The sequence below is a fragment of the Exophiala bonariae genome (genome assembly GCF_035927105.1).
Source record: "Exophiala bonariae strain CCFEE 5792 chromosome Unknown scaffold_35, whole genome shotgun sequence".
NCBI classification, from domain to species: domain Eukaryota; kingdom Fungi; phylum Ascomycota; class Eurotiomycetes; order Chaetothyriales; family Herpotrichiellaceae; genus Exophiala; species Exophiala bonariae.
The window spans coordinates 285,547-311,983 of record NW_027042510.1 but is presented as its reverse complement, the minus strand read 5'-3'; the positions used below and the strand labels follow the sequence as shown (position 1 = coordinate 311,983).

General features: G+C 50.5%; 10 protein-coding genes across 10 annotated transcripts; 5 read left to right on the top strand and 5 right to left on the bottom strand.

Annotated features, from left to right (window-relative positions):
• Positions 1-1,043: 1,043 nt before the first annotated feature.
• LTR84_009078 (uncharacterized protein) lies at positions 1,044-2,309 on the top strand (the record flags this gene model as incomplete). Its single annotated transcript, XM_064852620.1, has 1 exon — positions 1,044-2,309. One exon carries the CDS (start codon positions 1,044-1,046, stop codon positions 2,307-2,309), a length of 1,266 nt encoding a protein of 421 aa, XP_064701327.1.
• A 654-nt stretch (positions 2,310-2,963) lies between these two features.
• On the bottom strand, positions 2,964-3,956 carry LTR84_009077 (uncharacterized protein; the record flags this gene model as incomplete). Its single annotated transcript, XM_064852619.1, has 1 exon — positions 2,964-3,956. One exon carries the CDS (start codon positions 3,954-3,956, stop codon positions 2,964-2,966), a length of 993 nt encoding a protein of 330 aa, XP_064701326.1.
• A 473-nt stretch (positions 3,957-4,429) lies between these two features.
• On the top strand, positions 4,430-5,635 carry LTR84_009076 (uncharacterized protein; the record flags this gene model as incomplete). The annotated part of the gene is made up of 1 exon (XM_064852618.1): positions 4,430-5,635. The coding sequence occupies one exon, from the start codon at positions 4,430-4,432 to the stop codon at positions 5,633-5,635; it is 1,206 nt and encodes a 401-aa protein (XP_064701325.1).
• Positions 5,636-6,011: 376 nt separating this feature from the next.
• LTR84_009075 (uncharacterized protein) lies at positions 6,012-6,928 on the bottom strand (the record flags this gene model as incomplete). The annotated part of the gene is made up of 2 exons (XM_064852617.1): positions 6,012-6,823; positions 6,877-6,928. 2 exons carry the CDS (start codon positions 6,926-6,928, stop codon positions 6,012-6,014), a joined length of 864 nt encoding a protein of 287 aa, XP_064701324.1.
• Positions 6,929-14,002: 7,074 nt separating this feature from the next.
• On the bottom strand, positions 14,003-15,909 carry LTR84_009074 (uncharacterized protein; the record flags this gene model as incomplete). Its single annotated transcript, XM_064852616.1, has 2 exons — positions 14,003-15,754; positions 15,814-15,909. The coding sequence occupies 2 exons, from the start codon at positions 15,907-15,909 to the stop codon at positions 14,003-14,005; spliced, it is 1,848 nt and encodes a 615-aa protein (XP_064701323.1).
• Positions 15,910-17,308: 1,399 nt separating this feature from the next.
• On the top strand, positions 17,309-18,391 carry LTR84_009073 (uncharacterized protein; the record flags this gene model as incomplete). Its single annotated transcript, XM_064852615.1, has 1 exon — positions 17,309-18,391. The coding sequence occupies one exon, from the start codon at positions 17,309-17,311 to the stop codon at positions 18,389-18,391; it is 1,083 nt and encodes a 360-aa protein (XP_064701322.1).
• Positions 18,392-18,470: 79 nt separating this feature from the next.
• LTR84_009072 (uncharacterized protein) lies at positions 18,471-19,281 on the bottom strand (the record flags this gene model as incomplete). The annotated part of the gene is made up of 3 exons (XM_064852614.1): positions 18,471-18,566; positions 18,620-19,089; positions 19,149-19,281. The coding sequence occupies 3 exons, from the start codon at positions 19,279-19,281 to the stop codon at positions 18,471-18,473; spliced, it is 699 nt and encodes a 232-aa protein (XP_064701321.1).
• Positions 19,282-19,937: 656 nt separating this feature from the next.
• LTR84_009071 (uncharacterized protein) lies at positions 19,938-22,693 on the top strand (the record flags this gene model as incomplete). The annotated part of the gene is made up of 6 exons (XM_064852613.1): positions 19,938-20,053; positions 20,305-20,564; positions 20,619-20,686; positions 20,761-21,365; positions 21,423-21,593; positions 21,652-22,693. 6 exons carry the CDS (start codon positions 19,938-19,940, stop codon positions 22,691-22,693), a joined length of 2,262 nt encoding a protein of 753 aa, XP_064701320.1.
• Positions 22,694-23,250: 557 nt separating this feature from the next.
• LTR84_009070 (uncharacterized protein) lies at positions 23,251-23,979 on the bottom strand (the record flags this gene model as incomplete). The annotated part of the gene is made up of 1 exon (XM_064852612.1): positions 23,251-23,979. The coding sequence occupies one exon, from the start codon at positions 23,977-23,979 to the stop codon at positions 23,251-23,253; it is 729 nt and encodes a 242-aa protein (XP_064701319.1).
• Positions 23,980-24,806: 827 nt separating this feature from the next.
• LTR84_009069 (uncharacterized protein) lies at positions 24,807-26,332 on the top strand (the record flags this gene model as incomplete). The annotated part of the gene is made up of 2 exons (XM_064852611.1): positions 24,807-25,361; positions 25,424-26,332. The coding sequence occupies 2 exons, from the start codon at positions 24,807-24,809 to the stop codon at positions 26,330-26,332; spliced, it is 1,464 nt and encodes a 487-aa protein (XP_064701318.1).
• Between the last annotated feature and the right edge of the window lie 105 nt (positions 26,333-26,437).

The window sequence follows — 26,437 nt, the reverse complement described above, 5'->3', positions numbered from 1 at the left end:
AGACTGTGTGCCACGAGACAGGTTCTTTCGCGCATAGGGTACGTGCCGAAGCTGCAACGCGGCCATGGCAGACAGAAGGGGATATGAAAGTACGAGGGCTAGGAAATCGATCTCTAGACCTGGCAAGCCATGACAACGACTATGAAAAGGCTTGGTTCGTCACTGGAGGCTGGTGCTATCCGGTCCAAGCTCGATCTTAAAAGAACCACTAACCGTAACCAAGGTGTCAGGAGTAGAAGCTGGGAGTTGCTCGTGGGAACCACCTGGTCGCTGAAGCCTTGGCTTTTTCTAATGTGTAGCGAACTTTCAACAAAGCCAGTCAAAGCGTTTGAGAGGTATCTTACCAAGAGATCTCTGCCAAAGCGATAAGCAGCCTCAGGCAAGATCTGCCTTGGAGCTATTATGGGAATTACTCATGGGAATTCTCAAGTCATACCCAGGTAGGTTGGCTTTACATGCTTGGCGACCAGGATTGATGTTCAAACCCATCAACCTTTTGCGTGGTCTCCGCCTCGGCCCCTCGGCCCCTCGGCCAGGCCTTGGGGGCCGCCCCGATGGGGAAGACATAAAACCAACTTGAAGGTAAGGTTCATGTTGCTGCTGCCAGGCAGAAATGAAAATGTCACTGGTTGGACTTGATGAAGTGGTGAATTGAGGACAAACGCTACACCATAATCTCTACTGAGGAACCATTGAAAGCCAAAGCAAATGAAAACGTTCTCGAACGGAGCAGAGACTCAAACTCAAGTTCGCAAATGGTTTCGCTCCAGGTGTTCCAGTCCTCATGTCAAAAAGTCTGCCACCCTTCAAAGCTTTGATGTCTTCAGATACTCTAACCTCAGGGGTTCGTACGCATCACTTTTCACGGCCGGACCCAGTGTACGTTGGCAAGACTATTTCGGTGATAAAGTCTACTGTCAGATCCCCTCCAAAATGCGTTTCCTCGACCTTTTACCACCTAGTCGGCTTCAGCTTAGTCTTACCAGATCTCGGCGGGGGGATCCTACACTTTCCATCCCCTGATATTCTCAAATTCCGCAGCCATGGACTACGAAAAACTATCCCCAGTTGTAGCTCGGATACGACCTAGAACATCGCACAAAATTGTTGGCATCGGTATCATCATTGTTGTGCTCATATACGTGGCTACCCAGCTTTCAGACTACCAGCTATCAACTTCCACATTCCTTGCTGCTACGTCGACCGCTGGCTCGAGCGTCGCCGATACGGTTGGGGACGTCATTGATAGTCAGGTCGCCAATAGCTTTGATGGTGTCTCTGATAGTGAGGTCACCGACAGCGCTGCACTTGGCACCACTGCTGTTGATGACCTTTTCCAAGCCAAGATCGAACCCATACCGAACATTGTCCACTACGTGTGGCTTTTGAACCCACTTAAAAACAACACGAATACACGTCTGGAATTTAAGCACTTCCTCTCTTTGTACGCTGTCTCAATCTACTGGAAGCCTGACAAGATCTTCATTCATACCGATATCGCGGAGGGTGATTTCTTGCCCGAACCCGGTACCGAGACTCCCGAGGACGAGTGGAATCTACTCATCACCGGGCAACCAAATGTTGAGGTCAACCATATCACGGCACCAAGCCATGTGCCCGGCACAAATAGGACCATCGACAGAATTGAACACAAGTCTGATTTTTTGAGGCTACACATGATGCGGACATATGGTGGTATCTACCTTGATTGGGATGCTCATCCTCTACGTGACATCAAGCCATTACGGTACTCGGGATTCAAAGCTGTTGTTGGAAGAGAGCCGAGCAATCGAATCCAAACCGGGACCTACATGGCACGGAGGGATTCCGACCTGATGAAAACATGGTCTGAGAAGATGGCTCTAGCATATGATGGCACATGGACGCACCACAGCAACACCCTCCTCACCTATCTTGCGCCGCGGTTGGTACCACAACCAGGTGAAGTCCTCATTATGGAGCAAGATGCATTCACTCCAGGAGACTTCACCACGCCATCCTATAATCGATTCTACGACATCCACAACGACAGTCCGCTACAAGATCTCAGCGACATCTGGGAGGGCCTCTTTGATCGATTTGACGACCCAAAGCACTGGCCCAAGTGGCATATCAATTACTCTGCAACCTACGTTCTGCACGTGTTTGGCATACAACGTGCGCAGAAGGATCTCAAGTTGAATGGATTTACGGATCTGACACCGGAATATGTCCTTGCCAGGCAGAGCAATGCCGCAAGAGCCCTTTATCCTACGGCCAGACGAATGGTTGAAGAAGGTCTGATAGCCGACCCATACGCGGAGGCATGATGATACTCCGAATGACTGTGATACAATATCTTTGTTGTTTTTTAGCGTGTTCAGAAACATCATTTGCAGCTGGGAGCTGATTTTCAGCGGTCGGACTATGCCAGATTTGGCATATGTACGGAGCATTAGAGGAGTTTCGAGCTGAATAGGATAGATTAAAAGTAGGTCAATACTTCGAATTTGGACTGTTTGATATCAGGTGTTGATCAGGTCAGGCTGTCGCCAAAAAACGTGTATGGGACAAATTGCACGATCAATGCACCTTGCTCCGGCCATTGAACCAGATGCCATTGCTTGCCAGGGCGGTCATAACATCACAGCCAGCCACAGAGATACCAGATGACAGTGGAGATTTGACAACGTCTTGGACCATCCAGGAAAAGCGAGTATGCATTGGCGATTAGGCTAGAGCCGCTTAGTAAACCGAGGGTACAATAAGACATGTGTCTAGCTGAGGGCTTCACTTGAAGATCGATCTGAGCAAGGAGTTGGAGTGGTTTGGCATTGACCATGTGGGATAGTGACTTAGGTTGCATTTTCGTTTGTAGAAGAGTTCAGAGGCAAAGCTTTGTGTAGCATGCTCTGACCTTGCTCAGGCTGAGATGATAACCCTGGCTTTATGATAATCACCCAGCGTTCAGGATGACATGGAAATCACTCCGCCGTTGCAATGGATGTGTTCGATGAGGGTTCTTCGCGACCAGCGATATTCAACAGATCTGATACGGCACCCTCGAAATGCTTGAACATGGTATAATGCGTGTCACCCTCAAAAACCCGGAGCTTGCTATGTGGTAATCGTTCCGCCAAGTATCGGATCATCCCAACAGGCGCGTTGGCGTCCTGCGCACCATGCCAGATCCAGATCGGGTCATATTGGACGTCTTCGAATTGAAAGCCCCAATCATCTGACGACAACAATCTTGCCTCATGCACTGCCGCTTCAGCGCCTTGCACAAAGGGCTCACCGATCACCAGTCGTACCAAATCCTGTCTTCTCTCGCTCGTAGGTCTTCTCAACGGAGCGGCACTTGGAGCATCATCATTTCCGGCGGAGTTGGCCTCCTCCTTCTTCCGATCCTGTTCGTGTAGCCACCGGTCGATCCACCGGGAGATCATTCTGGTTTCGAGGATCCATTTCACAAGCCCAACAGTAGCATTCAAAAACACTCGCAATCCACTAGGCCAAGTATTCGCAGCAAGCCTCGTGACTCGGTGCATGTACGACATCTGGGAAGGATCCGCAACCCAAGGCGGCCCTGAGGCAAACAAGCCCACCCCAGTGACCATACTCCGTGGTAGCAAGTGCCCACAAGCTAAGGCAAACGGTCCGCCTCCAGATAAACCAAGAACCGCAAATTCAGAGAGGTTTTGACCCTTGGCGAACTCTTGGACGTCAGTAGGCCAGTCGAGTATACGGCGGTCAGGCTGAGGCGTCGAGAGACCAAATCCCGGCCGGTCGAGCGCTAGAATCCGCACACCAAGACGCCGGCCGATCTGATCGGTTACACTGGCTTCAAGGCGGGAGGAGGGATAGCCATGGAAATACAGGAGTGGATTACCGTCCGGTTTGCCATATTCTGCAAAACCCAGGACTCTGCCATCAGAAAGGTTGAACGTTTGACTATTGCGTACTGAGGTCGCCATAGTGCGTACGATGATTTTGCCAAAATGTCCCAGTGAGGGACGTGCAGACATTTCACAACTGGTACTTGGGAGGATGCATGTCTGGTAAGTTACACGATGCAAGAGATAAGCCTACCTATATATCGTAGTCGTGGCCATAGCAGGATCAGGTCCATGTGCGCCTCCTTCGAGGCTCCTTTACGAGTACGAAGTCGTTTACCGAGCAGGTTACACTCCGCACTTGACCGTCCCTGGTGAAGTCTCCAGGTGCCAAGAGACCTCTGCCTCTGGCGAGGCACGTGATCGTATCCGAACTCGTACTCGTACACGTATCCGCAACGACACGTTACTTCTTCCCCTTCTGCCTCCATGTCAACGTCCTATTTGTTCTGCCTCTACTGTTACCGAATCTGTTCATTGAGGTGCGGCTGAAGTGTTTACACACATCATAATTGCGTTGCCGCACGAGGCTCACCCTAGCCTAGTGAGGCGACATGCCGCCCCGTCGATCACACGCGAAGTCACGCCGGGGATGCATCAATTGCAAGAGTCGACATATCAAATGCGACGAAGGGGGTCCACCGTGTGAGCGTTGTAAGCTACGTGGGACACCCTGTGAGTATACAAGCATTGGACCGGTTCCCAAGATCTCTTCACCCTCCGAAGCTCAGAAAGGGTCTGCCCTCGATGCCGTATCATCGAGGGTCACTCAAGTGCGGCTGCCGGCAGATCGTCGACTGTTAGAACTTCAATTGATGCATCGCTGGTCAACAGGAACTTACAAGAGCTGCGTGACCCCTCAAGTCAATGATGGGGAACTGTGGCAGCAGAAAGTCCCAGCTTTGGCGGTTCAGTATGACTTCTTGTTGAATGGACTTTTAGCTCTTTCGGCATACGATTGTGCCAGGGCGGCGATAGAGGCGGAGTCGGAACAATACGTCAACTCTGCAGTTGAGTATCATGCACTGGCGCTTGGGTCTTTCCGATCATACGTTCCACGGATTGATTCAGAAAGCCACGAAGCGGCTTTCGCCTGCTCGTTGATATTAATGATACTGGCGATTGCGTCTGCTCAATTTGCGTCGACGCCGGGGGTAGGGATCTCACATGACATGGTACAGAACGCGATTGTTCATTTTGAGATGCTTCGAGGGTGCGTTCCGATATTGGACATCAACGTAGATTTGCTGTTGAGCAACCCCCAGATCCAAAAGTTGGTGCCGTGGGAAGATCTACCTCGCACGATGGTCGATGGCCCAACAAGAACAGCTTTTGGACATTTAAGAGACTTCAATGACAAGAAGATAGTTGCAGCCCGAGACAAACCAGGCGAATACAATATTGGTCAAATTGCGCACTGGGAGATCTGCAAAAAGGCAATATCGATGCTCACCGAGTGTTTTGAGAAATGTGTGGATGACCTGTCGCGAGGATACGCTCTCGGCTGGCTGAATGTTGCTGGAGAGGATTACATCAAGGCTCTGAAAGATGAGGACAATGCCGCACTCCTGGTGTTGATGTTCTGGGGTGTGCTCGTTGACAAGCTCGGGCATCAGGTGTGGTGGGCGGAAAAGTTTGGCAGCCTGTTGGTGAGCGAGATATCGAATCGAGTTCTGACTGTCAATGATGACAAAGAGACACAAGACATGATCGCATGGGCACGTGGGAATGTCTCTTCGGGCCATCAAGAACAGACCTGATATCAGCATCGCTTTTCTTGTGTGTGGGTTGGTGTATGATATAAAATCGGGCTTCTGGGAGCTCGAGAGTCGAGCCCCAGCATGTGCCTCTGGGAAGGTCTTGTGCGAGGAAAGTCACTTTGATGGAGCTTGAAGCTACAGGATCTACGCTAATGAATAGTGTAGTTGGTGACAATGAGGTATTGTTATAGTGGTCTTTGATGGCCACCAGCTATGGATACCCTCTCCCCAAAAATTCCCCCACTTTTTCTAAATGCCGGAGAATGCAATACCCAAATAGTGAGTGAGAAATCAAAAAGCCTGTGCTATGCAACTCATCATGCGATACATCGTTATTTACATTTTTCAACGGCCGTCCCAGACCAGCCGAGCATATCTATGCCGTAAACTCAACATCACGCTTTCCAGCTCCTCTCAAAGCCTTGGCCGCGTTGTCGTTGGGTGTAGCATTTCCGAAGCCACATCCTCCATCTCGAGTCTGGGCAATGATCGCGCCTGCACACTTTCCAGTGTTGAAGCCACAGCATCCAGATGCACAATCGGCGTCGCTTAGACACTGACCGGTAATAAACTGTGCTGCGTTGCCTTTGCCAACATTTTGAGCTCCAGGAGCACTTTGGTTGATGTTGGTTGCGCCACCCGTGCCTCCAGTGCTACCTGTGTTGCCGGTATTGCCAGTAGCAGGAGGAGCAGAGCTGGCGGGAGTTGTAGCCTGACCGCCACGGAGAGCTTGAGCGGCACGGTCATTGGGGGTGCCATCGCCAAACCCACAACCTCCATCCCGTTCTTGAGCCACGATAGCACCAGCACACTTTCCAGTGTTGAAACCACAGCAACCAGAGGCACAATCTGCATCACTTGTGCAGACTCCCGTGATGAATTGGGTTCCTGTACCAGTGCTGCCGGAGCTGCCGGTGTTGCCGGTATTTCCTGTGTTGGCATTACCATTGTTGGCTGGAGGAGTATTGGTGGCGGGTGTGGTTGCTTGACCGTTGCGGAATGCTTGGGCAGCGCGATCATTTGGTGTACCATCGCCGAATCCACAACCGCCATCACGCTCCTGCGCGATGACAGGCCCGGCACATTTGCCGGTGTTGAAGCCACAGCAGCCCGAAGCGCAATCTGCGTCACTTGTGCATACTCCTGTAATGAATTGGGTGCCTCCTTGACCGAAAACAAAAAGAGCCACTAGAACATGAGAGTTAGAGTAGGGTCGATCATTGGCTATGCGAAGTACTCACAGTTCAGAACGAGGAGAAGAAGGAATGATTTTGAAGTCCCGTTGTAAGGCATGTTGATGGAATTGAAAGACTGAACCAGCAGTATACGAATTGAACGAAAGTGAAAAAGAGTGGAAAAGTGAAATCGAGGATTGGCAAAGGAAAGACAGGATGGGTGAAGAGAAGCATGAGTCGGGACAGTAGGAACATTGGTCAATTTGTATTGCTGAGATAGAGGCAGATAATCAATCACTTACATTCAGGATGTCCCCTATTCCTTCGTCGTATTGGGGTCCATGTTTCCCAAATGAGTGGTTTAGCAGAGTTGTGGCTGGGCAAGAAGTTTGTCAATGTTTAGTGTACATTGCAACCATAGCCCAATGGCCAGGTCAAGGTAGGAAGAACAGCAGATTCCTCAAACAAGGCGTGGCGAGGCAGGGCGAGGCTGAGACGGAATGTGGATCGACAGCCTCGCCAAAGTGTTGCAGGTTGTTCCATCGGCCAAGGGGCAAGGCGGGGGTGAACCGAGGGATTGGCCGACCAACCCCGGTTTCTGAGGCACCAATCGTGACAGATTGAAAGCGAGTTTGAGGTTGGGTTTCAGCTCGCCCACTTTCCATCTGGTAGGCTGCTAGCACTCCCACTCTTCAATGTCACTCTTGACGGGCTGCAAGACACGTATGAGCAAGTTGGTAGTAGTGGTTACTCGTACCAAAGGACCAACTGGTTTGATGTCACTTGGCTGGTGGGTATTGCACTGAGATCGAAGCACTGGTGCCGATGTTTCTGTTGATTACGGATCGTCGCAAGCAGCCTGATTTTGGAGAGTGCTGGTTCAAGCCATGCCAGCTGTCACCAGCGCCTGATCAAACACTTTCTCCTTCCGATCCCTTATGCGAGGGTGATCTGTCACGAACCGTGTGATCGCTTCAAGGGTTTCAAGGGAGAATGAGCACGACAGACTTTCGCCAATCGATCTGATAGACGACCTGCTTGTGTTTGTAGGAACTTGGAAGCGAATACTCGGTACATGGGGAAGTAAGAACCTTGAAGCCCTTTATTGATGGAATCGAGGGCTCGTAACTGGTAGTAGTTGTGAGGTCACACTGCACAATCGAGGGGACGCGACTTGACTTGCCCGTGGAAAGAACCGGGACGCGTACCCCGACGCGTTCCGGGCGTGCCGACCTTGACTAACTAAATGATTAGGCTACTTAGGCTAGGGGACTAGACCCTTACGGGGACTGTGGCACCTAAAATCCTTCGTCCCTTCTGCCCAAGGACCTTGATTAGGCGGGCTTGGTCTTCACTGGGGATCTGTACCTACTCGTAGCACCTCACTTCAGACCCATGATCTCCTCTTACCAAAGTACCAGTCACGGGCATCTCTGTTGTCATCCGCCTTGTCCCACTAGACACTCTGGTAAATACGACCAGGCAATCATAGTGATGAAAACAAAGTCTAGGAAAGTGATGCTGATCATGCAGAAATCCATCAATTGGTCCCCAGTGATGCATGACGCTGCCCACCTGGCACTGCAGTCTAGGCATTGCCAGTGCCTTATGACCTGACCTGAACTGACCTGAACTGACCAGCCACTGCACTCGGGCTCACCTGAGCAGGGTCAAAGGCCACAATCCCATCCGGCGGTGTGACAATTCAATATTCGAATCTGACAGGTGCCCTCGTGCTGTCTGTACCTGCAGGTCCCTTTCTAAATTCAGAAAACTCCCTGTTACCCGACCGCGCCTCGCCGCAGCCCTATTCCTGCTGCGACTTGAAAGGAAAAGGTGCCTGACAGTGATGAAATGTCCTCAGCCACTCACTCCAGCAACATTAAACCTCTCCAGTTCGACTCCTCACTCCCTTCAAGCGTTTGTTCTCTAGCCATTCCCTTCCTTGTCGTTCCATCGTTGTCATCTGTGTCGCCACGCCTCATTTTATATCGCCTGTCCAGAGGAACGGGCTCGAGGACTCCTCCTTCTGGAATGGATGTACAAGAACCACCCTTGGGACCAACCTGACAAGAAAGTCCAAGACTTCTACCGTCGGCCCTTGCTCTGCACACAATTGCATTCAATGGCACCCTCGGTACCATGCAGTCCTTACGAAGAAACACCCTTCCTCAGTTGGGCTGTGGCATCCAACTGAGAGGTCAAAAATCCACTTATTCAATCTGTGGTCAGTTCAGAGCCAACAACCACGATGTCTGGCCAGCCTTGTAAGTTCCTGCTGCCTCCTTGGGCATTGCATGATTGACAGAATGCAGCGACTTGAACAGAAAACCCGTGGTCATCAAACGAGCTCCCTTCAATCAATTCAGAAATGAGATCAGAACCCTTCGCCTCTGCCATGGAATTCCATACATCCGCCAGCTCATAGACACCACCGAAAATCCACCCTCGATGATTCTAGAACGCTTGGATACCAGCCTCTATGCTGCCTCCTGCCAGAAGAAGCTCGAAAGACTCGAGATCAAAAGAGCTGTAAAAGCGGCACTGAATGGGCTAGCCTTACTCCATAGCCACGGAATTATACACAATGGTAATCCACTCAAACCAGCATTCATCCATCCATTACGGCCAACTCATTTACTTGGACATAGATATCAAGCCAGACAACATCTTGGCCAACCGTGGCTCCGGCAATCGTCGTTTCACCGACATCAAGCTCGCTGACCTTGGCGATTCCAGTTTAGAAACCAATTCCATGTGGAATACTTGGCCTTTGAGTGGCACGATCGTTTACAGAGCGCCAGAAATGATTCTCCGAGCACTGTCAACATCCGCCGTGGATATATGGGCGCTTGGTGCCACAGTGAGCCGAACAACTATCACTCCACGCGTTCTTGCTAGCTGATTCAACACACAGTCTTTGTTTTTCATGGTGGGCGATCACTTCTTTGCGCCACGAGCGAGTGGACTAGACGACGTACTGGTTCACGAGCTTATCCTCAAAAGGCAAATGAGGTGTTTTGGCCCCTTTCCAGAACGGTTCATCGACATTGTCCCCGACATCTACAAGGAGTACTATCTTGACCTCGAAGGTGAGACAGTATTCTACCCAGATCGCTGGCCCGGGCCCCTCACCAGTTTTCTGAGCCCAGAAGAAGAAGAGTTCATCCGTCTGCTGCTAAAGGCTGACCCACGTGATCGGCCGTCTGCCGTCGAAGCCCTTCATCATCCGTGGCTGAGGGACGTCGATTGAGGCTCTGCGAGCTGAAAGTGCACCCGGGAAGTTAATTTACATTGGTCCATCCGCCCTTGAGCCCAACGAGCAGCCATCAATATCGACTTGCACTCAATAAGCTGGCGACGAAACCAGCAACCGTGAGTGCGATCGTGCCTTCAAATCCAGTGGTGCTCCGACCCTACCCAAAGCCATATCCTCATTGCTTGGTCTCCAAGGATCCGCATCCCCCCATCGCTCAATCACAAGACCTGCACTTCCCGGATATCGATATCCTGCTTCCATCTGCTTTCTATATGCTATCAGTCGCAACCTTTGTGCCTCTCGTGGCGTCATCTTGAGATAGATTTCCGCGCCAAATAGGTGCAGGAATATGGCGATCCAAGCTGCCATACCAAAGACCACCCTCATACTGGCCCCGATCTCATCTGGCTGGCTTCCCCAATCTGCTTTTACCAGGACAAGGTCACTCTCATCGACGCAGCCTGGGTATCTTTCCAGAAATCTTGAGGGGTTTTTCCTCCAAATATACTCGACCTCGCCACATGTCATTTCTTTCGAGTATGATCCTACGAGCGTGATCACCTTTGCGCCTATTACCATGATAACTCTCGTTGTGATGATACTCCCCAATGCTGACGCCGTCCGGAGCATCCACGCTCGATGTTGGTCGATCTGCAAACATCTTATATTCCACATCGCCAACGAAAGCCCGACCGTTGACAATACCACCAGAAGGCCAAACGCGGCTTGTATGCACACATCACCGCCAAACGTTCGACGTCCGATCATGAGAGCACCAACATTTGCAAGCATTACGAGCAGCACAACGATGTACCCATTCACGCGATGAAACAACATCGCTCGCATCCGGATCACCGGTAGGAACTGGAACACCACGAGAATCGACCCAGGAAGTATTGCTGCGAGGTGGATCGTCATACCGACGCGATATTTGCCCCGCGGATCCTGGTACCAGTAGTACTCTCCGGGTGCTGCACGCGCCTGCCACCATCGTTCCAAGTCGAGGTAGTAAAGATGTGCCAGGGAAAAGCCGACTAGCGCGCCCGCACCGATGACAACTAGTGGGAACGGACGTTAGTTATCATGCACGGATCCTTTTTACAGGCTCGACAGGATACAGGGAGTCATACAGAGCAGGAAGTTGTAATGGCGGTGGAACTCCAGAAAAGAAGCAGGTCGATGGTATAACAAGTCGATGATGGACTTCGAAGCAGTCATTTTGGTATGTCGCAGAGAAGGAGGCTCGTTAGACGAACGGTGTGAGGTGTGAGCCGACATCGTGCAAGTCGGCTGCAATTTCGAAGGTCAAGAGAGGGTAGAATGGCAAAGTGTTCGAGTTGCGGCTCCTTGCGAATGTGCGGTTCTTGATCGGATATATGAGCGGCGGATCTTGCGTGCGAGACTCCACGCTTAGTGCAGAGAGCATGTCGTCTCGTTCCAGGAATCAACGCCACGGACAATTCACCCATGTTCTTCGAAATCGGATTGAAATTGGGCCTCCAAGGATAACAAGCTGTTCATAGCGGCTGTAGGCGGCTTTAATATGATCAACCACGTTTGGAAAATCCAACCACCGCGTAGTCTTAGAAGAAGCTGTGACCGGCACCCTTGGCGAGGAGTATAACTTGGTCCAATGGAACATCAAGTGGTCAAAATGATATTCTCTTTTAAACAGCGGATGATCTAGCTAGCGGTCACCCTGCCCTTGAAAGCGTCGACTGCATCGATTTCCATCAGATATGGATTTAGGACAGAAACTCCGGCGGACTCCGATAGCCACATATTGTTGTCCTTTTTACTACGTTCAATTCACGGTCGCTATAGCTTCACATCGCCTAGAACGATTTAAAGAAAAAGGACTCGGTCGGCAGCCGACTTCAACTTGCTGAGAAGGCTTAGAGCCGCAAGGGATTGATTGTCTTGGCACCAACAAAACAATATTGGAACCGCGACGTGACTCGCTAGTCCTTGCGGAATCTGGGCCGCCGATTAATTATGGTCGATATTCGGTTTCGGCTTCCGCGCGAAATGCTTCCGGGACCTCCGTCATTCAGCTCAGGCAACGTCCTACTCACAGCCCGTTGATAGCGCTCCGTGATCTAGGATAATCAGCTCAAACGACAATTGTTGGCAACGTATAGGGAACGCTCAGGCTGAAATAGCATTTCCAGTAATGTGAAATTGCTGGAAAGAACGCTCATACAAGTCGGCGAGCTGAATGCCGCCGCCATGCGGTGTAGGCTTGGCTACAAGACCGTCAGAGTGAGACTCTCTCAGCTGAGAGCTCATGGACGACAAAATGCGCCAAGTTCAGTCCAGGTGAAATTCGATCGTGCGAATAAGTATTATCCCATCAGGGTCTCGTCATATCACGGCGTCTGAGGACACCGGCGCAGACTCTCTGCTACTCTTCAGCGTCTCAGGAGATATCTCAATCTCTTCCAGTTGGGGGTTGGAAACAGATTCGATGACGGCCTTACACAGGCTGAACGTTGGCAGGCGTAGAGTACGTTTGACTGTCTGCGGTCACATGGATCAACGATGCACAAAGAATGCAACTTCACCTCGAGCAGGGCATCACTCTAGTCTACGACTCGCGTTCAGGTTTCTGTTGAGAGCGTACCGGTCTGAACTTCCGGCTAGGGCGAACGAAATCGGACCAGTCGTGGCCACTGTCCAGTCCATCACTCTTCACGGAACACGATTTCAACCCTAGTCATGAGGCCCACAGCTTGACCCCACGACCACAACAGCTCTGATCAGCGTATCCGTCAGCAATCACCCACTCCATTAGCATGGATGAAGAGCTTGTGTTAATCCCCTCTGATGGGCTTCATCCGCCAATGACACTAGTTACTCACCTAGCTACATAGACGTCTGGAGCGCTTGAGAGAGTAGTGCGGATACACTATCGATCCGCACGAACCTGCGTATTCGCCGGCCGCCTCAGATGCTTGCAAAGAGATAGCGAGACTTGTGGATGCGGTAGCCAGCTGGCCCCAATGCACACTTCTCTAGTTGCAGGCTGCACGACTCGACAGACTCAGATGGCGGACCATACTCCCTTTCGAGGCAACGGTTCATCGAGTTGTGCACAGCGCAAGCGTACCTGCCCAAATGCTACGAGCTGTGAGTTACCCGCACACTGTGCACTGAAGTTCTGGAATTTTTCAGTCCTTTTCGGAACGAGGCAGTGCCTGGGGAACTCATACACTTAACATAAAGACGTGCAAACTGCACATTCTGCTCTCGACATGACAGATCGACAGGCTCGACTAATTAGAGGTCAGGAGCTCACTTCTCAAGTAGTCTTTCTACAGTCAACTGAGGTGTCCCATTGCCCAAAAGCCCTGTCCTGGGCCTGGACTCTTCGTGTCCCCTTTACCCCAGAGATATTGCAGCCAATCCTTGCTTAGGGCTCAATGCTGACAGACTATCAACCGGCAGACGTGATGGTGCAAGTTTACGACAAACGGCCAAGGTTGGCCTGATATCTCCCCACCCATCGACACACGTCTCCTCTCCGATCCGCGCTGCGTTTTCCGACTTAGCACCAGTGGACAAGACCATGTTCAGATCGACCAATTCGACTCGACTCATCTCACCGACATCTAGTCTATTTCCCTGGTGACTATTTCCTTGAATAACTCTTTTAGGAAGCTCGTTAGCAAGATATCAAGACGGAGTATCCCCGGTGGGTCAGGCAATTGATACACCATCAATCGTGCGGCGTCGACGAATATCGCCGGGCGTATTTCTGAGCAGCGATGTTGAGATGCAGTCTCGCACGACAGGTTCGTTCTAGCACCGATCAGACACGGAGAAAGGGATTGAAGAGATTGCAATGCGCTAAAAGTCTATTCATTGGGTATTAACTCCGTGATACAGAGAAGAAAGAGGCAACCAGAGCAGTCTATCCGACAGTCTATCCGATCATGGAGTGGGTGTGTGGTTGCGATATTTCTGCAGCTGCTGTGCTATTGAACACATGGACGTAGGCCAGTAATCCTGCTCGGATCTGGCGGGACCGATAATCTCGCTGCCGCACGAACAAGAGTACCGGTCGAGCATTGCCTTGGTCTTTCCAATGTCAAAAGTTCCCAGGTCTGCGATGTACCAGCACTCGTGCTCGATCAAGATGGCGTACGCTAGCCAGTGAGCGTAAATGTCCCATGCCAGTAACTTGATGGCGAGGCTGAGATCTCGCTCCTGCGACAGCCCCAGGCAATCGTGCTGAAATAGATCTGGATTTGGGAGGGGGCTCACGAGGAGATCGGTGTATTCTTTGGGAACGCAACTAACCCAGAGGATGACGGACCTTCGCATTGGCCAGTCTGGATGGTATTCTGGTGGACCGGCGAAGAGCTTCAGCCAGGAGGTATTCAACTCCCGCGCGGTCAGCTCTGTGGACCGCCGGAGGTGTGCCTTTTCGTCGAAGATGGCATCCGACATGCCTGAGAGCACATCGCATGCTAACTTACAGGCGACCAATGACGCTGAGTAGTCGAACATTCTCCTGGTGTCTTCGTGTGACTGGCATAGAGTCCGCTGGAGTCTGCTTGTGTGTTTTTGCAAAATGTCGATCCGGGCGTCAAGCTTTTGCTGTGCCGAAGCTCTCGTGGCAGATATGACCGGATAAAGTGGGTGTTTGGCTCCAATGATGACTGCTACAGCTCGTGGACTGGATAGGAGATTCTGTTGCGCGTGACGGGCCACAGTGCTCAAAACCTCGACAGATACGGACTTGTCTACATTGCTGTTCTGGATCAGGTACATTTCACTCTTTGTGTCATCTGCCATGCTGGTATAGTTCTGCATCGATGCTCTTCCGACGGTTGTGATGCCACGTAGGAAAACCATCCATTCTAATTTGAGAGGTGAGTCTTCTGGAATATCAAGCCCAATCATTGATGAATCCGGAGTGGATTGATGTCGCGGCCTAGTCAGCAGGCGAATAATTCTTCTTCTTGCCAGGGGATAAGGGAATATCATAATCGCTTCCAGGTGAATAACCTGGGGATTTCCATGAGTGATGTCCATTATGTCGTAGCGGAGTGCTTCGAGTGCCGCCTGATGATAGCGGTCAGCCGTCTGCATTAGCTCGACCACGGACTCCATCTCCCCGCTTGCTGGAGACGCTGGTGGTGTGAAGGAATCAGTCAGCAAGTTGAGACACCGGCAAGCTGCGCCCAGCGCCAGTAACGACGACAATAAGCCCTTGTGATAGGCAGCAAGATTGGGGATGCCGGCTGTTATAGCATACACAATATGCGGAAATAACAATGAGTCCTGGCATCCATGCATGATATACTCGTCCAGGAGATATAGATCTCTGGTCAGTGATGTGTTATCCGTGGTCACGGCCTTCCCGTAATCCGAAATTCCTGAACAGGAATATTGTACGTCTTCATCGGCTGTCGTAAAGTCCAGGGACAGATTTATTGGCGTTCCAAAGCCACTGTCTTGCAGGCCGAGCTCTAGGAAACTATCGAATAGTGGCGAATGAGAATCTCCTTGTGCATCTGTTGACTCACTTGCCGCCGACTTCACAGTAGCGGTAGCGCTTTGTGAAGGGACTGATGGAGAAGAATCATTGGATCCTCTGGAATGGTCCTCCGACTTGGAATATTCACATGGCTGGTTGCGGCTCACACATCGATTGCATTCAGGTTGAGCTTCGTCACACTAAGGGGGGGCTGTCAGAGGAGGGCAAATGTGTGTCTTTCAGTGTGGATGATTCTTACCTTGATTCTCCGACGTCGACAGTACTGGCAACCATTCCTTGACTTTGTATGTGGTTTACGAGGCTTGAAAGGCCGAGGTACTTGTGGGGATACCATGATGGGCCAAGCAAAGTAAGTGTATGTGGACAAGATGTATTGAGTTGAGATGATCGTCCAGGTCCAGGGACATGAACGTCTGCGTAAAGCGAGAATAGCTACAGAGATATAGACATGTCGTATTGCTGAACGACTGAGGACACCACGAGAAGTTCGGACATACTATATTGCCGATATACTCGAGTCGACACCAACGATCAGTCATCAGGTTGCAGAAAGTGGGCCATTGTTCGCTTGATATCGTTGGTTCCACCCTGGAGTCAGGGTAAATATTACAGATTGTGGAGACCTCCAAGCAAGAGACCGCCATGCGAGATCTGGTCTGCTTTCAAAGCGTGATATCGGGTCCGGTGTTCTACAGGGCTGAGGAAATGGTGGTGCCGGATGTGCGGCAGACAAGGCAGTGCATGCAGAAAGTGCGAGATCGGGAAACGTGCATGCGAAGGACCAGTTGGAAGGTGAATTGACCGCGATAACAGCATTTGGAATCGAGGTAGCATTTGACAGTCGTCTCCAGGCCGGTGGCTGAACCTGTCTGTCGTCATTTCCCACCGAAGAGGGCGCAGCAGAGTGATGAAACCTCAAGTCTGATACTTTTCGTCGGAAACGAGCAATATCAACAAAATTTCTACAGCCTGGGGAGAGACTCTTCGGAACGCGCCATGGAACGTGGCATCGCCTGGATCCGCCATGACTGGTATTCCAGAAGGAACTTGCCGCCTCGCCGCGCCCAGAGGCTCCTCTCCTCGTATTCGTATCTCCAGTGAAGGGGAAGGCCGAACGCTCGTCCGCTTTTTAAGCTAGGGTCCGAAGGTGCATGTAAATCGAACTTTGAGAAATGCTGGTAGGGCTTGGGGCGCCTGATGTCTTAGCGCTGACCAACCCAGGCCACAGTCCGTCCCATTCATGACTGAAACATTATCTAAAGGCCACCACACTCAAACATCGGAGACGGGAGAGCAATTGTGTTCGAACATTCCGTATGGCGTGCATGTCCGTTACTCATCTATTTGAAAGGGTGTTCTCAACCTCTGAGCAAAAGCCACAATCATTGCGGCTGCATTGAATGACGTCAGGAAAGGGTTTTATCCGATGGAGTACATTGCAAGAGCCAAAAAGAACTACGAGTTGGGCGCGCAACCAGTGGCTCCTAAACCTGAATGACTGTCCATCTAGGCCGTAATATACCCGCTCAGGAGATACGCAAGGCTACCCCCTCAGCCTCGTGCCCCGCACATGTACGCCCTTCGGTCGTCAAAGCATCCAGACATGCAGGAAAATGATAAAACCACTATATCAGACAGGAGATTCCATTCCGTCATAAAATTGGTGTTCAGATAGTGGACATTCCTACTGACACTTCGAGTTGATGTACCCCAAAACCTAGCTCATCAGATCAATGGCTTCTCCTCCGTCGAAAACCGTTCCATTAACAGTCCGCTGCCACTGCGAAAAAGTCTCTTTGAATGTCGAAATTCCACAAGAGCGATTCCCACTGGAATCCTCCATTTGCCACTGTAGATCCTGCCGTCACGCTACAGGACAGATCTTTACCACCTTCGCCAACATTCCAACTGATATACCCAGTGAGTTACTCCAGGATGACCATAACAACCTGACGACCTACCGATCCTCTTCAACACTGTTGAGGCTCTTTTGCAAAAGTTGTGGAGCTAGCATCGCAAACTTTGACTCTGCCTATCAAGATGAATGGGGGCTCGCAACGGGGTGTATCAAATTCGCGGGCGATCCACTAGGACACGAAGGCAGGCTCAACAGAATCCAAATCTGGCTTGATGATGTTAGATCTGATGGTGGCGCTGCTGTATGGATCAATGCTGGAACCTCCGTGGGGATGGACCGACATTGGCGTGGCCGAGGTTCTGGGACGGTCAGCGATAGCGATGTCCAAGATATTCTTACAGGTGATTCCAGCGCACAGGAGAGCGAGCAGGCCAGAGAGGCCCCAAGTCTTGGACGAAATAACACGCTCGATGGTCGTTGTCATTGCGGTACTATTTCCTTCACAGTCAGCCAACCCGATGAGCAGCACAACCACGGCACAGGAAAGTTCGAAGCTAGTCTTGATGCCTGTACCTCGTGCCGCTTAGTGACTGGGTTCGAGATCACTAGCTGGGCAACTGTTCCTCAAGATTTGATCAAGACCACGGCATCAAGCTTCAATGCTTACCTCGCGGACAGGTCAAAGTTGAATCATTACAAATCATCCCAGGATGTGAGTCGGTATTTCTGTACTAAATGTGGAGCAACCATATTTTACCAAAACCACGGCCTGGCCACGATTGATATTGCAATAGGAATACTCGATCCATCGAGTAACGAGCAGGCGCGGGCCGAGGACTGGCTTCTCTGGCAGAAGTATCCGAAGGCCATTTCCTACCCTGAAGATGCAGTGGATAGGAAGCTGGTCCAGGGCCTTGCGGACGGGTTGAGGCTGCACATGGGCGAGTTGAAGGGCTAGGAACAGAAAAAAGTGATGGGAAGCACCTGAGTAATATCTCGTTTTTTGATACACGTTGGTAACGCGGCCATTCCAACATCTAGCTAGAAAACCTCTTCTCGGCGGCCTTCCAATTGACCACGTCCCAGACGGCGCTGAAATATTCGGCCTTGCGGTTCTGATATTGCAAATAGTACTAAGTCTGAATGTTAGCGCAGTTCGACAGCTGAGGTTTTTCGGCACTCGTACAGCATGCTCCCAAGCATCGATTCCCAGTAACGGCTTGAATTGGCCCACAACCGGATCCTGATTTCCATAGGTCTTGATTGATATGTTGCCGGTCTGAGTGTCCTTGACCAACCAAGCCCAACCACTGCCTTGTATTCCAGCTAGCGCAGCATTGAATTTCTTCTTGAGTTCTTCCAACCCTCCGAAAGACGTGTCGATGGCTTTGGCAAGATCACCCGAGGGCGGCTCACCACCACCGCTGTTCTTGGGCGCCAAATTTTCCCAGAACAAGGTGTGGTTGAGATGACCTCCACCATGGAAATTGATCAATGGGAGGAGTGAGGCTTTGGTGGCGACATCGCCCTTTGCTTCGGCGGCGGCAAACTTGTCGGCTGCGTCGTTGTAGGAATTTACATATGTTTGGTGGTGCTTGCTGTGATGCAGCTCCATGATCTTTCCAGAGATAGCTGGTTCCAGAGCTCCATATTCATCTGATTCCTGTGTTAGTCGCTACATGCCTGTTTTCTCATCGTGTGCCAGGTCTACATACAGGCCAAGTCAGGGAGAGTGGCTTTCTGTCGGATGAAGGTCCGGTCGGCAGTGGTGATAGATCGGAGAGGGTTTGATGAGGCGGCGAGTCTGAGGGCGGAGGGGCGTGTCGCAGATTTCAGCAAAGAAGCCATGATTGCACGAGTGAGTCGTAGAAGTAATTGATTCTTCAGCTCCTGAACGTATATGTACTGAGTACAGTGGCTGACTTGAGTGGTGAAGTGCTGGTCTTTATTATGACAAGCTCCAAGTTGCTGCACCCAGCCAAACACCATCTCTCCAACTTTTACGTCATCCAGGATCGATCCTCGGCCGAAGGATGTTCCATTCCGAGCGTGTTCGGTCTGCCGCTTTAATAACATGTGGATTGGGCAGTTGCCGACATGATTCATTCACCTCCTTCAGGTTTGATTCAAGTTCGACTGCAGTGACAACTACCTGGATATTTATTTTTATACCTCTCAGGCTCCTTATTATAAGAAACAGGTAATCGGCAATAAATTCTGAGTACTCCCAGTAGGTCCTATTGACAAATAGCGTTCGATATCTGCGCAATGTCAACAAAGGCGTGTGGTTGAACCTGGAGAACCCCTCCTGTCTCCGAATAGCTACTTCGTCGCATTCGGTCCCACTTATACGGAGTACCTTGACCTTGGGTAGATAAGAACGGCCAGCACAGAGTATTGCTCCTGGCAGCTCACCCCGACATCCCACATGCCGCAGCGACACCTATTGTAGCCCCCTAAGCCGGCTTTAAATTCTTGGAATCTGGAAGGTCGGGGTCAGAACAATGTCTAATGTCGAGGCGCCCCCAGCAGGGCATGACTCCCAGGGTGAGGTACCATCTATTCGATGGCTCAAAAAGCGCCGCCTGGCAGGAGAGCAGCGGGAACGTGCGATTCGGGCGTTGGTCTTCCCTTGTATTTGGAAATCCTAGTGTCCAGTCATTCTGATTTTGCCTAGGTGCGATGAGTGCCGACGTGTCAAGGAAAAGTGTCAGGGAGGAGTTCCTTGCAATCGGTGCATCCACTTTCAGCGGACTTGCACATTTTCGCGATCAGTTGCAAGGAAATCTATTCCCAACATTCAGCAACAAAAGTTCGTCAGTCTGTAGTATCCGATCCCGACTTCACTTATTTATTCTTCATTCATCATAGGAACACAGCTAGCAGTCCTGAAATTGCTGGGCTACAGCTCCGTTCAGAGTATATGGAACGACTTTTGCGACACACTTTTCCAGAGCTCGAACTAGACATCGACAGTCTTCGTCGCAAAGCTGAATCTCTGACAATTGCCGAGGATCCCGCCCACGAGCCTGCCCGAAACTCCGGCTCGGAATCCGAGATTGAAACTGAACTCAATATCGAAGACGAGAGCTGTACAATTGAAGCGGCCACTGCTACTGATACGGTTGCACGTACGTCTCCTGTCTAATGGCTAGCTCGGGCTGATTGCTGAACATTGCTCTCAGACTATTCTGGCGAATTCTCCCACTGGAATTTCTCCATGCGAATCAAGCAACATGTAAAGGATTGGATGGTGGCATCGCAAGCTCCGGTTATTTTTGTGTCTAGACCTTATCTCTAGTTGTCCATGTTTCTAATTCTGTACAGGATCCTGTCGATCCGAGCCATGTTCCGGAATACTGGCGCGTCGAAGAGCTGCACGCCAATCCAAGCGATATTGCTGAAGCTCGTGCATGTTTTCCCCCACGCCAAATTGCTGAATTCTTGATGCATGTCTTCTTCAAGCATGCTGCCATGGATTACTTCTATGTTCAGTATTCTTGGTTGGCTGAAAAGGTCGATCGAGTGTACGAGAATCCCTCGGCACTCACCGCCAAGGATGCTGGTATTGTGGCTATCATTCTCAACGTTCTCGCGATTGGCACTCAGTATGTGCATCTAGAGTCGCCTACAGACCTCAACAACAGCTCCAGCCAGGACACCGAGTGGGAACGTGAGATCGGTACCACATTCTACCGTCAAGCAACTAGATTGTTACCAGAGATTATTCATCTCGCATCATTGGATAGCGTTCAGGCCTGTTTGCTATTCGGTTTATACGCGCTACCTATCGATCCTGCAGGCCTGGCCTATATCTACCTGAATATCGCTGTCAAGTTGGCGACACAGAACGGCATGCACCGGCACGTGCCCAGTCATACTTTGGCACCAAACTTGACCGAACTCCGTAACAGGGTCTGGTGGAGTCTTTGGTGTATTGAAAGGCAAATTCTTCACCCTCTTCACACGCAATGCTGACCTCCCTCCAGGAAGATCGGGATTTTCCATGGCCGACCAATATCGATCATGTCCTCCAATATCGACACTGATCTACCTTCCGACCAGGCCGGTTTCAGTGATGACGAACAGAACTTTCATGGTTCGTATTTGTTGATTACAATAAAATTGACGAACTACATGGCAGACTTTGTGACTGAACTGTGAGTTGATGCACTGTGTATCACAGTATCTTTGCATCGTTCTGATCGTGTGTCACAGTTTACTGCTTCGCAAGTGTCAAAGGTCCGAGCTATCAAGCATACTCTCTCGCATGGTGGATCTGACGAACGAGATGACAAAATGGTGGACGACTTTGTCGATCGGACCCCTCAACCGACGATCTCTTCACTTAAGGCTTGAGTTCTGCCTTGTTCGTATGTTCATAGGGCGCCCATTTCTTTTCAGTCGTGCAGGGGCGCCACCTGCCTCGAGCGTCTCTCCCGAGAACACCCAAGGGGCCAAAAACTCAACCATGAATTCAATTGGACGACTTGGGTCTGAAACTAACACCCGTTCTTCGCGGACGCTGATGCTGGCAGACGTATGCGTGCAGGCCGCGCTTGAAGTAATGGAAATCTTATCTTCCATGCCTGAAAATGGCATAGGGGTTGCAAAGTCGTCTTATCTTGAATATACCTCCTGCAGAATCTCTTTGTTGGCTCTTATTGCCTACTGTATCCAGAACCAGACTAATGAACATTACCATACTCTTCAGAAAGGTCTAGGTATCATTCGCGAAATGACCTCGACAGGTAACACGGCCAGATATGAGGTTCTCCTCATCGAGACACTGGAGAAATCTATTCAACGCCTACACTTTTTCCAGGGAGAAATGCGAACACGGGAGACTACCAGACAGGCATCTACAGCAGGGTATGATAGTTTCAGGCAGTGGACTTCAGGGTGGAACACTCGCGTCACATCAAACCAGCAGAATGACTCCTTAGCTCAAATATCACGCAAGATGGATCGGCGGGGAGATTCGTCTGGTACTGAGTGGCCTACGGATATTGAGCAAACGGGATGGAGTCCTGACAATACAACTCGAGGCCCTGCTTTCATCTCACTGGACAGCGAAGCTACCGATGTGATAGGACTGCAACCGTCTACCAGCGCCACATTTTTGGGCCTAGAGGGTCTAAATTCGTCCCCTGACTTCTATGGACATGTGGAACAACAGATTATGGAGGGCTTTCTCGCCGTGCCAGAATACGAGTTCAACTTTTCCAACGACTTCAATGACAACCAGCAGTCTGGGTAGGCTTTCATCGATCCAGCACCGGATATATGCTTGTATCGTCAATTTTACTTCTCTGTTCGATGACTTGACCGTTCTGGGAGAGTCGAATTTATGACTATAACTCAAGTTCTACCTCCTGAAATGAGATGCGCCTCTACCATACGCCTCGACCACGGTGCCTCCCCTAACTCACTTCGAGGTTTCCCTTCTACTCTTCGTGTCTACAGTGGTCTGCATTTGTGCATCAGCCAATTTCAGTGACATACAAAGCAATGAGGCTGTCTCTCTGATGCTCGACAGGGCATCGGATAAGCATTGCGGTTCATTGATACTGTAACATCTACTAGGTGGGAATAAGTCCAATAATTGTATACTCGGAGACATTTCAAGGGTATCAGGACCTCCTCGCCGAATGTCAGTCGCAGAAATATACCCACTTATAACCTGGTACTAGGTTGGTGCCCTGAATACTTCTACCATCCACATCTCCGATCGCCTTTTCTGACACGGGTGCGAAAGATTATTCATTCTACATCTTCACGAACTGATGGGTCCAATTTCTCTGAGGACGGAACCGCTCAGAGTTTTGAAGCCTTGACAATACCTTCTGCCATCTCCGGTAAGGTATCCGCCATAACAGCGATCTTCTCGTCAAAGAGCTCCTGGCAAGGTTCCTTTTCATACACCGTACAGTAAGCACCAGTGAATCCCACCTTCACGGCGGCCGATACATCCCACATGTGCGCAGCAGCAAACCACTTTTGATCTTCTGCCGGAAACTGCTGTAGCACCGACCGATACGCTGCTAATGCCGGCTTTGCAATGCCCTTGGTATCACAAGAGACGAAATTCTCTAGCGGCATGTCCACACCCGAACGCTGAAAGTAGCCCCTCACCCGGGTCAGGTCGCCCGTCGTGAAACACCAGACATTAAACCCTCCATCGCGAAGCGTCCGAATGGCCTCGGCACAGCCAGTACGGAGCTCCAACAGCGAGTATCCTTCAATACAGCGTTCTCGCTCATTATCAGTAGCGAAGCTTCGCGGATCAGAGACGCCAGAGAGCCAGAGTGTCCGATAGAACATGGATCGTAGAACATCCTTATACTGCTTGTATCTTTCTGAGATGGACAGAAAGGTGAATTCAATCTCCGCAACTGTCTGCCACGTGAAACCAAAGTTCTTGGGCGTGATGGTTTGCTGGCGCAGCTTGTCGCCGATCGTAGCATCAATGCGACTGTAGAAGGCATCGAAAGACACGCAGGTGCCGACCACGTCGAAAACTACATGCTTGGCAGTTGATGGCATGATTGTTTCCGGTAGTCGAGGTCAAGAGCTATACGGAATTGTTGTACTTGAAGCTTGAAACTTCTGTGTGTTGTGGTGGTTTTGCAATCGATATTCTGATCCTAATCACGGATGTGTCTGATATCTTCTCGTAACACATCAGATGATATAGGAATAATGAATCGCTATCTTTATGCCGGAGAATATTTACTGCTGATTGCAGCTTAGGTGATTAACCATGTTCAAAATTTGCGCCGGGGAGCGTAGAATGCAGAGACCTCGAGAGCCCTGCCGGCCCGACAAGGCGGTCAAATCCAGGGTTGGGTAAGTTAGTTGGTCTTTGGACTTCTCAGCGGTCGGTCCTTGGTGTTGAAGGGTGCTCGCAAAAAGAGTGTGACTCTGCGCTTACCAATCGGGGGGCATTTAACTGATTGTCCTGGTGCTCTCTGATGCTTACGCGTAATTCGTAGGCTGAAAGCTCTCAATTATTACGACTAGTTCACGACGATCATCAAAGAATACGAAGGCAGGGGGCGTTTGCAAGACCTGCTTATTTAGCACCATAGGAGCCGCAAACTCAAAGATACCCCGCCTCAAGAAGACCCTTTATCAAACCTTGGGAGTACTCCGGAGGTGATTAACTTTTGGCCCCTGGAAATTATACCGGCCCGGTCATTTGCTTCAGGCCACATCCTGTGGAGTCCACAAGCGTCCGATTACGGAAGTCCACTGACAGCAGTGCCAACTAAATTTCTCATAGATTGGAAACAATATAACAGCAGCCGACAGGATAAGGCGCCATGGGAAAATAGGACCAGAGATAAGGCAATCGCAGTTGTCACAGCAGTATGGCATCGTCAAGTCGGAACAGGTACCTCCCTGTCAAAAATGGACTGAAGTCTTTCTGGCTCAAGCAGCCTCATGAGTTGAGTGATCATCGATCTACATCAACAATCCCAGAACAAAGTGATATCATCATCATTGGAGCTGGTTATGCAGGCGTTGCAACTGCATATCATCTGCTTAAGGAGGGTACCGGTGCAGCTGCCGGTCTGAACATCACCATCTTGGAGGCTCGAGGGGCATCTTCGGGGGCAACAGGCCGCAATGGTGGGCATCTTCGACCAGATCTGTATGGACATATTCCGAAATATATTGATCGCGCGGGCGTGAGAGCGGGAGCTGAAGTGGCCGAGTTCGAGATTGAGAACATGTGGGCCATTAAAAAGGCTATCGAGGATGAAAAAATTGATTGCGATTTTACGTTGGTGAGGTGTGTCGACGTCTACTGCAATACAAAAGATGCCACAAATGCCAAAGCGTCGTATGATAAGCTAGTGGCACTCGAACTCGATTACATGAAGGATATGTTCTTCACGGCTGACCCGAAGGAAGCCGAAGCTGTGAGTCAAGCCCCTTGTCCTTCTATTTGCAGTGAAGGGGCACCCAGTAACACACTGGCTAGTACTCAGGCGTTAAGGGCGCGCTGGTAGCCGTATCTTTTACCGCTGGCACCATGTTTCCCTACAAGTTTATTCTTGGTTTGCTCAAGATTCTATTGGCGACCGGGAAAGTGAACCTGCAAACGCACACGCCAGTACTATCCGTTGAGCGGGATGAGAAGCGTGGCTACGCCGTGAGCACAGAGCGAGGAACAGTCTATGCGAAGCAAGTTGTTCACGCTTCGAATGGGTATGTCGCAGGTCTTCTTCCGGAGTACGAGCGCAATATCATCCCGTGCAAAGGAATCTGTACGCATATCGAGATGCCGGAGCAGAACCGAGGCACCGCCCCGCTATTCACCAATTCGTACTCCCTTGCAAACGATGATAACACCAGCTCTTACCTAATTCCACGGCTTGACGGTAGTATAATTGTAGGTGGGTCAAGACAAAAATTTCGCCCTTTCAAGGAGCAATGGTACCACAATGTGGACGACAGCATTTTGATTGATGCGTCCAAGGATCATTATGAAGAATACATGCAAAGGACATACCGTGGTTGGGAAAAGACCGATGCAAAAGTATCTAGCATCTGGACTGGAGTTATGGGCTATTCGTTCGACTCTAACCCACATATTGGTTCTGTGCCCTCCAAGCCAGGCCAGTTCATTCTTGCCGGCTTTAATGGGCACGGAATGCCGGTGATCTGGCTTGGAGCTAAAGGGCTGGCGAAGATGATTCTTGCTGACCAAAGAGGTGAGAAATTACCATTCAGTGAGACTGGAATTCCCAGGCTGTTTCAAACCTCGCAGCTCCGGATTGATAGAGCTCAAGCGAACAAGGAAGAGGATGGTGATATACTCGGTACCGGTCAGATATTTCTGCCGAAACTGCCCATACATGAGACGCATACCTGGAAGAGTAGACTTTGATCTGCGTTGACTTCATCGTAACTTTCATGAGGCGTAATGGACAATAGACTCCAGAACATGCTGGAATACTGTGTGTCGTATGACTTTTTACTTGAAATATAAACT